Raw genomic sequence first — 13,166 nt, 5'->3', positions numbered from 1 at the left:
TAGTAGCAAAAACTGAGTCTTTTTGTAAGAAATAGTATATTTTAAAATGAAATGGAAATCTTTTTTAAAGGCTAAAAGCTCATTCAATTTTATGTCTCACAGGGCTTATATACTGAGTTCAATATTATATAACTATTAATTCAACTGTGAACTTAAAAATTTACAGCCAAATTTGAAAGAGATGCATCCTACCTCAGGAAAACGTTATTGAATATGTCAATTGTGTTGTAATGATATGCTTCTTCTAAGTATGTTGTTATTAAATAAATCATTTAAAAAAAAAATAGAGTTTCACTGGGCATGGTGGTACACACCTTTAATCCCAGCACTCAGACCAGCCTGGTCTGCATAGTGAGTTCCAGGCCAGCTGGAGCTACAGGGAGACCCCATATCAAAATAATAATAATAATAATAATAATAATAATAATAATAATAATAATAATAATAAAAATAGTGTTTCCTCATGCCTGACCATTAAACTTTCTTTTCTTGCTACTCACGTTGCCTCCTCTACCATGCAATTAGTTTGAAACAAACATCAGGCATTGTGTCTCTTTAGGTTTCAGTCTGCACCTTCAGAGACCAGGAATTTTTTTGTGTGTGTGTAGCCATGACAATATGTATCACATCTCAGAAGCAATAGTAGCTGCTAAATATCATCAAATATTATGTTTGCATTTCTCTGCTATTCCTACACCACTTAGAGAGCAATTGAATCACGATGTCCAAACTATCAGTACTTCTGACTCTCTGTTCTCTGTAGCTTCCCTGTTTGATTTTTCTTAATAACATCTGTTACTAACCTAAATATGTATTTCATTCATTAGTATGTTTAGCATCTGACTGCCCAGCAGAACAGTGTCTGGCATAATAATTAGCTATTGATAAGTTTAAAACTTGACAGTTGTGATGGCTGTTTGGAAATAAAACCTTAATAATAATAGATCTTAAGTGAAAACCATTACTGAAGACAAAAATGGCACTTTTCAAATGAGGATTAGTTCCCTGGAATAAGGATAGAAGAAACTGTAATTGTAAATGTACACACACCAATGATGCAGACTTGACAATTTGTTACAGTTTATTGTCAGCTTGACTGGATTTGGAATCATCTAGGAAACACACCTGTACTAGTGCCTCTGTGAGAGTGTTCCCAGAGAAATTAAACAACAAAAGACTTACCTGTGATGTAGTCAGCATTGTCTCATGTACTGGTGCTGTGTGACTTTTCCTAGGGAGACCTGAACACATCTATTTTCTCTAGATATGACACTGATGATGGACAAAAGAAACAATTCCATCCAAGCCTAGCTTAGTCAACTGTGAGTTTATTGGAGGTACTTACAGAAGCATGAGTAAGGGGTTACTTACAGGAGCATGGGTAATACAAAAGCAGCTGTATTACCAAAAAGACCACCCCAACTTGAGTGGCCCACTTAGGAAAGCTGCATATGTGGACTCCCTGAACAACCTGCAGGCAGCTCAGCTGGCTAAGAGCATCTTCTCTCCCCAACAATTGCCTCTATAACTCTGGAGCCTTGGGAACCCTGTAACTTTCTGAGGTTCTTGAGCCTTGTAAGTTGAGGGCTCCTTTAGGGGGAAGATGCTTCAGTTTGGAGGAAGTGGTGACATAATTGGGATCCCAGGCCTAATAAAAAGAGGATATGGAAGGAAAGGAGTTGAGTATATGCATTTATGTTTCTGCTTTGTGACTATGTAACCATCATTTCCTGTTCCTGCCACCATGCCTTCCCCTCCTTGATTCCATGGTTGACTGCATTCCTTGGAATGATGTGCCAAAATAAACTTTTTCTCTTGTTATTTTTTTATTAGGTATCTGGTCACAGTGACCAGAAAAGTAAGTAATACAACAAATCCTTTATTTTATTAATGCGTTTTAAAACGTAAAAGAATAATTACATGGGCTGGAGACCTTGTGTTCCTCCCCTCCCTCCCCTCGCCTCCCCTCCATTCCTTCCTTCCTGAGTGGCATGGTGGAAGTTCAAATATGTAAGAATACAATGCTTTAAATTCTGATTTATCAACAATAAAACAACAGACAGAATTCAAGGGTAACTTCATCCTGAGGCAGTGAATCCACTGAGGGACTTCTTGGCCTGTTTTAGAGTTAGACTGAAAGTTTTTCCTAAAGCCAGTCTAGGGTGAAGACAGAGGGCAAAGGAGGCTTCTGAGCCTAGGGATCCTTGTCTTGCCCAGGGCGGACATTACAAACTTAGAAGCTGGCCTAGTTTGGGGTTTGCACTTGAGATTATTGAAAGATATTCAGTTTTACCCCATGGCACTCATCCAGAATTACAGCCGCAGCTTTAGGAGACCAGTGCTTCAGGTAAAGACCTGGACTTCCATTTTGAACATTAGCACCGCTTCATGAATGCTACCCTGAAGAAGTTTTCTAAAGAAGTCGTCAAAGACAGTCAGGGATGGTAGGGCCATGTCTCTTTTGGATTCCCTGCTGGGGAAGTCTGGACCTTGAAACATCAAGAAATTTAAGTGGGTCCCTGGGCAAACAGGGAAGCAATATGAAGTAATAGAAGGAAGGTTGACTGCAACAAACTTCATAAGGGAAAGGCGAGTCCATAACGGAAAGGAAAGTCATTTGAAGGCGGAGTTACCAACCAGGTTTCCTAAGGTCCCTTCATTCCTGGTTCATAGTGTTATTTTAGGTAAAAAGTCCAGGGTTACATAATCAAGAGGGTTAGGGTAAAGTCAGCAACCCTTCTTACTGATTCTCGCTGCTTGGGAAGGCCAGAACCGAAACTTTAAAGGGAAAGGAGCAAAAGGGTCCAAGGGGACCCAGGAGAGAAGATCTGCAGGATCTCTCCCCTTTCCTCTCCCCTCCTGACACCGGCAGCGCGTTTGGCACGGAAGGGGCCAGGATTCTTAGGCTGAGCGCAGGGCTGGGGCGGGCCATTAGGGACCCGGCGCTGTGGAGTGAGCATGGCTGGGCGGTGCGCCCTGGTTCTTGCGTACCTGTTTCTCTCTGGGACCCTGCTGTCAGAGGCGGCCAAAATCCTGACCATATCCACGGTGGGTAAGTGTTGGGCAGGAAAACTTAAGACCTGTGCCTTGGCGCTTCCTGGGCTCAAGCACCTGGCTCAGGCAAACTGCTAGATCCGTGTCTAGGCGGGCTTTCCAGCTGGGTTGTGATCAGAAATGGTTGAGAGGAGGAAGCAGCGGGCTCAGCTGCCAGGCAGAGAGACTTCCAGCTGAGGTGGAGAAAAAAGTGTTGGGCAAATCGGAAATGTCCATTCCCCAGGCTGTTCAGGCGCAGTCTCCATTCAGGCCTGCCCTACCATCCGCGGAGCTGAAGTCTCAGCAGTGAGCGTCCCATACCCTAGCGTTATTAGACTCTAGAGGAAGAGAAAATTCGATCCTCTGGCTGCTGGCAGAGCTAAGGAAGGCCAGGAAATGAATTTCACTAGCGTAAGAACAGGGAGTGCTTTCCACCCAGAGGAAATCCCCAGGACTGACCAGGGCCAAGGAGAGCACTCAGGTCATTTGGATCGTTTGGGACCCCAATACTTTGCACCAGGCCTGTGGGTGGTTTTTGAAAGATTTATTTGAAATATTAACTTACCCCCCTTTCACAACCTCCTTCTCTCTACCTTCTTCTGTCCCCCACTTCTCCTCCTCTCCCTTCCCCTTTCCGTTTCTTCCCCTTTTCGCCCCTCCCTGCCTGTCCCTCTCCCTCTTCCTTTCTGTCTCTCCAGGTTCTCAAGTAGCCAAGGATGACCTTGAACTTACTCTCCTGCCTTCACCTCCCAAGTGCTGGGCTTATGGCCATATACCACCACACCCCCTCATTTTCTTTATTTTTGATCCAAAGGATAACCTAGAAGACGTCCCAGGATGAAGCAACCGTGACCCACAGGGATGTCTTCTAGGCATTTTTAGACCCAGAATCAGGGACCACAGAGCTGAAAGCAATCAGGGTTCCAGTAGTTCACCCTCTACTTTCGTCAACAGATTAGGGAAGTGAGACATCTTTTGTAAGAGTTTGACTCTCATTGGCCTACAAAGAAATTACCGAAGATATTTCACACTGAGATCAGAGACCTTCCTCTGCACAGCATCCTCTCTCAAAGCTTTATGGCAGAGGTTTTCAAAAATTACAACTAAAAATCCTGTAATTCCAGTAGATGACCCTTACACCCATGTCATACTGCCAGCACCACATGAACTCAGTGGGAAAACAACAAAACAACTACCACCAAACAAGAAATTGGGAGGGAATAGTATGGGTAGGAAATGCTAATAAGTCATGAAACAAAAGAACTCCTTTAAATTGCAAAGTCCTGTCCCATCACAGGTTCCAAAAGGGAACATGTGTGGCTTTTGAGGTGCTGAAATCCCTGTTACCTTAGAATACACCTTGTTCCCCAAGACCCACCATAATGGCTGCATGTGTCAGAACCCCATCTCCCTTGGCTCCAGCTCTTAGGATTCAAATAGGAGCAAAAAGTATGGCCCCTTATTGCTATACAAGCCTGAATACAAAGTCTAAGACTTTTCAGAGTTACATATTTTAGCTCCAAACATCTTCCTTCTCTTTCTTATTAACTTCTCTTGATCTATTTTCTGCTCTTTTCTGCTGGGACCCCTGGACTGAAACAAAGGCACTATGTTGTGATGTGATCTAAGAAAAGTAGATTGATTTGATGGGCCACATTGCCACTCTACTGAGGATCAGGCTTCTCTTTCCTTAAGCTCCAAGTATTCTCTTGGATTAATTTCTTAATCTTTTGCATGATTAGGATCCAGCAATACTACCCCAAGAACTTTGTAAGTACCTGGAATGCCTCATAATTAAGTTGAGCCATACTTAGCTCAACTCAGGAAATATATTTGAATCTTAAGGATTTTGACTCTAAGTGGGGGCTCTACATTCCTCTCCATTCTAATGGAAGTGTTTTTTTTTGGGGGGGGCTTATCTTCTAGCTCCTGTATTTCTAATAGTAGTATAAATTTCTAACAATAAAGATCTCAGGAATAGCTCTAACTGAATATCAGTTAGAAAGCCTTCACGTTTGCATGTGAAACACTGCCAAAATGTCCAACAGTGCAATTAATTACTAAGGTCCCTAGTGGCTCTGGTTAACATGCAGCATGTACCTTGGGGTGAGAAATTCCTAAGGAGGGGCTAAGTGAGGGGAAGCTCATCAAGGTGTTATGGAGACTGTGAGTTGTGTGAGTCATGGTAGGAGATCTTTGGTGGAAGACTGTCACAGGTAACCTTGCTCTGGGTGATTGGGCTGCAGGTTATGCAGAGCAAGGTGTACAGACTGACAAAGTTCATCTTCTCACCGTCAGCTTATTTCTCTTGCCTTCTTCTGTGGCCTCTTGGGGCGGGGGCAGCCATGGGACCTGAATGGATTACCACTGAGCTAATAATAACCCTGAGGACTCACTGCTTGCATGCACATGAGTGCTGACAATCTCAGTAGCTCTGCTTTTATTCTCACAGTCAAATGTTTACAGAACACTGAGTAATACTAATATGGCTAGACTATAACAATTCATCAAAATAAGATGAGCACAGCAACATTATCTCCGTGCTGTGTCTACTTAGGAGGTCAAAGATTCTGGAGATATCTCCTCAGCAAGCATTCTTACATGAATTTTCTCGTGAGACACAGGCTCTCCAGACATACATGTTCAAAGTTCAGCTTACTTCACCAAGCACATTTTTAAAGCCATATGAACACTATTCCACATTCCTGCTTTCCTGTATTGATCACTCCATCTACATCCTCTATTTTCAGTGTTCCGTAACTGAAGTTGTACACTGTTCCAGGTGGAAGCCACTACCTGTTGATGGACCGGGTATCTCAGATTCTTCAAGATCATGGTCATAATGTTACCATGTTTCACCAGGGAGTAAACACTTTAATATCAGGTATCTTTTCTCTTTAATTTTTACTCTCTTCTTCTCCAGGCAGAGAGCTTTTACATAAAGAAGGCTTAGAAAAATATGTATTTTAATAATCTAATTTGACTGAAGAAATTGAAAAATGTGTATGTGTTGTATGTGTTTATATAAACTATCAGAAAGCTTTTGAGGTTCTGTCAGCTCCCCTCCACATTCTCATATTTTTCTCCCATAACTGAGCTTCTAGTCTATCATATGAAATCCTCTATTCATTATAGATTATATTTTTTCCTCAATGTACATTTTAATTGAATTTTTGTATATTCCATACAACACATCTTAATCATATTTAGACCCTTTCCCCTATCTGAACCTTCCCAAACACCCCCTACAGGATTTAATGCAGTCTATCATATATGTTACGACCTATTGAGTCAAGTTTGTGTACCCAAATGTCCCTCAGTGTGTGTTAATTCACGAAAGGTCTTAACTGAATAAAAAGCCTAGAGTTTTAGTTCAAGATGAAGCTCAGAGGCCTTATCTGTTGACAAAGCAGTGGAAGCCCAGGCAACTAAAGACTTTTCTGAAGGTCACATGACAGGTTAATAGCTGAGTTGGGTGGATTTAGGACTTTACACTCTGGCTGCTCGATGTAGAAATGTTGTTCATTCTTTGATTTAAAGAAAACCCCAAGGACTAGAGAGAGATGACTAAGCAATTATGATCACTGGCTGCTCTTGCAGAGGACCTGGGTTCTATTCGCAGCCCCCACATGGTGACTAACAACCATCTGTAACTCCAGCTTCCCTGGATCCCAACACCCTCTTCTGACCTCTGTAGGGATTGCACGACACGGGTACACCTACCTACATGCAGGCAATACACACTGAAAAGAAAAAGGAAGAAAACTCCAAAGCAAGCATCTCTGAGGACCACAACTTTGAGAGGCACTACACAACTTTTAAGTAGTCTTCAGGCTTTTGTTGTTGTTTAAATCATATTCAAATGATTATTTTCTACAAATTATTTTTCATTTATCTTTTAATTTTTTAGTGTTGAAATATGTATAACGTATTTGGTTTTAACCATTTAAAGTATACAGTTTACTAGCTTTAAAGACATTTGCATTATTTTACAGCCACTGTCACCATTTTTCTCATTATCACAAGTTGAAACTAGTCACCAAACAGGAACTCCCCATATTACCTGCCCCCAGCTTGTGTTCACCATTATTCTACTTTATTTCTTTATCAGTTTAACTCTGCTAAGTGGCTATTAGGAGTGGAATCAGACAGTATTTGCACCTGTTGTGGGGGCACTCATTTCACTTTTCCTTCTCAAGGCTGAATGCTGTTCCATTGTCTGCATGTACCATGCTTTGTTTCTCTCTTCATCTGTCACTGGACATTTGATTGCTTTTCACCTTTTGGTAATTGACAACAATTCTTCTATGAATACCAATGTACAAATATCTTCTGGCATTCTCAATGCCATTTTAATCACCTTTTAGATTAGGTTTCATATTCACTGAACATCCTGTGTTCCTTTGCATCCCTCTGACTGGAGAACTGGATAAGTAACTAGAGAATATCAATTTTTAATGCAATTATTTCACAATTTAAGAAATTGAACTCAAATTTAAAATCAAATCAAATTTTAGATTCAGAGGTTAATTTTTCAGTTACCATGAACTCTGAGCTATTTAGTTATTACTGAAAGCTGTAGACTTTCCACCCCCTTAATAAATATATGAACAGCGGTTAAGAGCAATGACTGCTCTTGCAGAGGACCCGGGTTCGATTCCCAGCACCCACATGGTGGCTACAAACCGTCCTTAACTCCAGTTCCAGGGGAATCTGAAGCCCTCTTCTAACCTCCACAGCATTGCACAACATGGGTGCACTCACATACATGCAGGCAATACACTCATACACATAAAATAAAAATAATAAATAAAATATATAAAAAAATTAAAAAATATATGAATACCAAATCTGCTCAGGCAGCTCATAGAGCCCTTCCATTTTATCCTGCTTTGAGGAATTTTCCATAGTCTGTTATAATGGATGTCATTGCAGTGTGTTCATTCTTCACCTCATCAGTAGAGCTTGAGTAGGCATCTGAAAACACAGAAAACATGATTAGGTTCTTGTTTCTGACTCCCAATTCATAGTGTTGAAACATTTGAACCATTTGTTTCCTACTTGTTACATCCTATTTTCCCATGTATAACTTTAATAAATTATTCGGGAGGCACTGGAAAAGCCGGGTTTGTAGCACTTACCTGTACTACCATTCTAGCTGATATCTGATACCACTGATGGGTTAGAGGCATCAGCTGGAAGAATACTGAGGCGTATGACAGGAAAAAGCCTTAATTGTCTTCTAGCAGACTATTAGTAGAAATGTAGATGCTAAGAACATTTCTGTGAGGACTCCGAAGTGAGGACTATGTTAGAGAAAATCTTCATTGTCTTAGAGACTGAACAGTGTTTTGGTTGTTAGCCTAACCCTTTTGATGGCCACACTATCCCTGCAGCCCTTAGAGACGAAATAAATAATCACAAACCAACTTTTAGAAGACACATAGGTGGTAAAATTTTCTTGCTGTGCGTAGGAAAATGTGAGAGGAAAATAAATTGAGGAAATAACTATTAAGCAAAAAAGAACTAGAACTTCATGACTTGAGATATTTTCAGTGTGTTTAGATTGCAAAATATTTTAAAATTAGGAGACAATATCAGGGAAGCAATGAATCATTTTTCTTGTAGAGAAAGCCAATGGTGTGACTACAGAGCCTTTACTCTCTGAGAGGGATTAAAAAGGCAATAGACTGTGTTCTACTGACTGCTCAATTGAAGAGATTGTTATAAAGAAAATTCACTGTGTGTTGGTTACCAAACTGTCTGTGTCTAGTAAAACAGAACATACTCAGACACAGGAAGTTACCTCAAGTAGATTCATTAGTTACGAATAGGCAGTAAGGATGGCAGACGTGCCAGATTCACTGTGAACCAGGCCCCAGCCAAACAATGCTCTAGAAAAAGATGGAGTCTCTATTGCACATGGTTCACTTGCACCAGAAGTGAAGGATGGGGGAAAGCAGCCTTCTTTGGCTTCTGTACCCTGGGGTAGTGACATGCTGAACTAAGGCAACGAAGACCATTTTGTTTCTAGGGGAACAACTAGAGCATAGAACAAGTCTTTTGGGTTACTCTTTCTCTATCTCAAGATATTATGCTCTCTGCACTCTGTTCGGTTATTACTGAGAAAACTATAAAGGGTGGGTTGGCGGGGGAATGGGGTCAGTCCCACTTGGGAAACTGTCATGAATTTTATGGCTCTGTGATAGAAACCAGAAATAGGCATGAATCTGTCTAGAAAAGATACACACCATAACTCATAGTGGTCATTAAATTAGAGATAAAACTATCTAGTAAAGATCAGTGGGGTAGTCTTTTGTCTGGTGGAATGAAATATCGTGAGATATGCAGGAAATACATGTGATAACTAATGATTTTATAGCAGTAGAAATATCAGTTTGGACTCAAAGGGATACAGAGAGGATGATGGGAAAAAGACTGCTGGTGTTCTCAAACTCTGCCAGTAGGAAAAAGGTCGTCAAGTTGCAGGGGCAAACATTCTGTCCTCTGTGAAGTCAAGGGCAGCCCTGAGGGTGGAATAATGAGCTCTCAGGGAGACCTTCAAATCCACAGAGGAATGATCCTTATCTTTAAAACATAATTTTGCTTGCTCAGTTGTTTCCAAAATTTATGGAAACTGATGAAACCCTCTTACATTTTTTCCCTATTAGAATGATAATTCTTATCTTATGCCTGCCCAAATTTTGGGGGAACAACTAACTGCTTTCCCAGCTTCATAGGTACAAGGATGAAGAGGAATTTTTGCTCCTGGGTGCCCCAACTCTCACTCCCCCTATACTTCATCTTGATTATTTGGATGATGTGATTGGAGACTTTTGAGCTAGCAGTGCTCAGATGAGATTTTTATATTTTGTGTTAATTGGTGAGATAGTTTGAGGCTTTGCAAGATGTTGAGATGGACTGGATATACTTTTCATGTGAGATGAACATGCGTGTTTGACGTCTAGAGAGCAGACTGTGGTGGCCATATAATGCCTCCCCCCCTAGTGACATCCATAGTCCCTGAAACTTCTCATGAAACTTTTCCTCCATTAAACTGATTCTTTCAAGTGTTTGGTCACAGGAATGGAAAGGTACCAAGAATACCTTGCTTGTATGGTAAAAGGGTTTTTGCTGATGTGATTAAAATAAATATCTAGGGATGGTGAGATTATCACAGATTATTCATATAGGACCACCAGTGTAACTTCAAGAATTCTAAACAAAGGAAAGAAGATGACAGGGGAGTCAGAGAAGGAGAAGGGAGAATAATGGGAGGAGAAACCTAAGTGATGTGATTGCCAGGTGGAAAGAGGCATGAGACACAAAATGCAGGCAGCTTCTAGGACTGTGAAAGGCAAAGGTACAAAGTTTGGCTTGCTCCCCAGGAGTATAGACAGAGCCTTACCTTGATTTTATTCTAAAGAGATTTATTTTGACTCTTGACACCCAGATCATCTTTTCTTTGCATTAAGCTACTAATTTGAAATAGTTTGTTACAGCAACAACAGGAAACCAACACAGTCATGATAGGTGAGCAAGAGAACTCCAAGGGGCATGAGAGGAGGTTTCTGAAGCCTTTGTAATGAAGGTTTCCCTGAAAAGAACTAATGGAAATGCCAACTACACTGCAATTTGTACCGACTCTAGAGCATTTGTTACAAGTTGCCTTTTAAAAAGTGGATTTATTTTTTTAAAATTTGGTTGCTTTTTATTTTATGTGTACGAGTGTTTTGCTTACATATATGTAAGTGCATCATGTGTGTACAGTGCTGCAGAGGATAGAAGAGGGTATAGGGTTCCTTGGAACTGGAGTTAGAACTGTTGTTAGCTGCCATGTGGGTGCTAGGAACTGAACAGCAGCCAGTGCTCTTAACTGCTGAACCATCTCTCCAGCCTCAAGTTGACTTATTTTAAGTGCTAAGAATTAATAGGCTTTAGCTGTGGTGTGTGTGTGTGTGTGTACCCTGGCCTACTCTCTGATAACTGACTGCAGAGGCAATGTGACCAGCTGCCTCACGCTCCTACCACCAGCCATCTCTACCATGTATCACTTAAAACTGTAAGCCAAAACAAACCCATCCTTTCTTAAGTTGCTGTTAGTCACTATCTCATACAAGAGTATTTCTATATTTTAAGTAGTGATCCTGGTCTCCTCCCTAAACAAGGTGTCTATAAAATATCACTGTCCTATTGTTGTTACAGCTACAGTTTTCTTTTGGCTCTCAAATATGGTCTGGTGAGGGTTCCTGGTAAGGGAAAGCAGGACAGAAAAATAGAGGCACAGAGCTTTTCTACAGCATCTGGGATTGAACACTGAAAAAATCTTTGGGGGTTAGAGAGATGTCTCAGCAGTTGAGAGCCTTTGCTGCGTTTGAAGTGAACCCAAGTTCAGGTCCCAGGACTCACATTACGTAACTCACAACCACCTGTAACACCAGAGGATCCAATGCCATGTTCTGGTTTCTGAAGGCACCCACATGCACATGTGCATACAGAGAGAGAGAGAGAGAGAGAGAGAGAGAGAGAGAGAGAGAGAGGCTAACATGGTATCTTTAGAATGCAAAATAACCCAAACAATTTTGGAACTGTTGTAATATTAGGGATGAAGGTAGGTAATCATTTTTTCCTGCTAGTGTCAGAGATGCAGAGGTTTTGATTGGTTAAATAATTTCCTGTGTTTTAATTGAGGAAATGAGCCCTATCCTTTTGTGACCTTCTCTGTAACTGTCTACAAGAAGCATGTCAAATGAATCCTCTCAAAAGAAGATGTTCTGGGACTCTAGAAATGGCTCAGTAGTTAAAGTTAAGAGCACTGGTTGTTCTTGCAGAGGACATGGGTTCAACTATCTGTAACTCCAGTTCCAGGGTATCTGACACTCTCTTCTCTTTTCTGACCTCCGTGGGCATTGCACACATGGGTACACTTACACACATGAGGCAATACATTTATACACATAAAATAATTAAAGATAAATAAAATGTTAAAAGAGGGTGTTCTCAGCATAACATATCCCCTTGAAGAAAGGTAAAAACACTAAGATTTTACTAGCAAAGACTGTAGGCAACAGCATCAATTATTTAGTTTAATATATCTTCTTGTCCTTCTGAAGTGAAGGCAAACTGTGGATGTGAGCCTGAATGCATACTGAAAAGAATATACTAGCCAAATCTATGACTGAAAATTATTTTATTTATTTTATTCCAGAGGGGCAATTTCTAAGACATTTTCCAGAAATAACTTGAAGCAAGTTATATATATATACATACATACACACACACACACACACATACACACACACACACACACATACACACATATAAACAATGAAGTTTAAGGGGGGAAAATAGGAATAAGAAATCAAAGACCAAAGGATTTGCCAACATGAGGTCAACTTTGGTGGAATAATGAAGGTTTCCTTTAGCTCTGTTCTTTTTTGGGGGGAGGGAGAATCCTAATGAGCTTATTGGGCTTGCTAACAGGGCATAGGGTGGGTGTTTATTTACAGAAGAGTGGGCATCCCCCCCTCCCCCATTTACAGCTGCACTGGAAAGTCCACACTCAAATATAGATCCTTTGACTTCCTGACAGCCACACAAAATTGTGAGAGCTGTGCCTCATGGCATTCTTGGCTTATATATCCTTAGCCCCTCCCCCCCATGTAGCTAAGGTCGACTGATTGGGTAGGAGAAGTAACTGACTTCCCCATCGACTCCTTGATGAGCTTGGGAAGGAGGTGTGACTGTAGTTTGTGGGCATATATAGGTTGGAGGACATTACCAGTTAACACTCCACCCCTTCCTCCAGCTCTTACATTCTTCCCACCAACCTCTTCTGAAAAAGTCCCTGAACCTTGATGGAGGTGGTAGGTGTGGGATGATCTTCCACCTATTGTAGCAAGGCACTGAACTTTCAGGTCTCTGCATCTTCAGGTTTCCATGGACTGTTGCCTCATTTCAGTGGGATTCCATTTATTATAGAAACACAAACAGCAAGAAGCAAGAACATCTAAACAGTGGCTGCTATAATAACATAACCTAAGGGTATAAACACAAATGTTTTTAAAATGAAATTTAAACAGTTAGAAACACAAACTTGCCTTTTTTGTCTCTCTCATACTTCAATATTTTTT

General features: G+C 40.9%; 1 protein-coding gene across 4 annotated transcripts in view; it reads left to right on the top strand.

Moving 5' to 3' along the window:
* The first annotated feature begins 2,715 nt into the window (after nucleotides 1-2,715).
* The window catches only part of Ugt3a2 (UDP glycosyltransferase family 3 member A2), a 24,720-nt gene continuing 14,269 nt past the window's right edge, over nucleotides 2,716-13,166 (top strand). The window contains exons 1-2 of one of the 4 annotated variants that reach the window (XM_008842067.3): nucleotides 2,716-3,052; nucleotides 5,816-5,917. In XM_008842067.3, the coding sequence (XP_008840289.1) occupies nucleotides 2,959-3,052; nucleotides 5,816-5,917 (196 nt within the window). In that variant the 5' untranslated portion in view covers nucleotides 2,716-2,958. Of the gene's footprint in view, nucleotides 3,053-5,783; nucleotides 5,918-13,166 lie in introns of all 4 variants that reach the window. The other 3 variants (XM_017800334.2, XM_017800333.2, XM_029567815.1) reach the window with 3 other exon arrangements.

The sequence above is a fragment of the Nannospalax galili genome, unplaced genomic scaffold (assembly GCF_000622305.1).
Source record: "Nannospalax galili isolate Female #2095 unplaced genomic scaffold, S.galili_v1.0 scaffold139, whole genome shotgun sequence".
NCBI lineage: Eukaryota > Metazoa > Chordata > Mammalia > Rodentia > Spalacidae > Nannospalax > Nannospalax galili.
The sequence above is the reverse complement of the archived record's forward strand: the minus strand, read 5'-3'. Positions and strand labels throughout refer to the sequence as shown.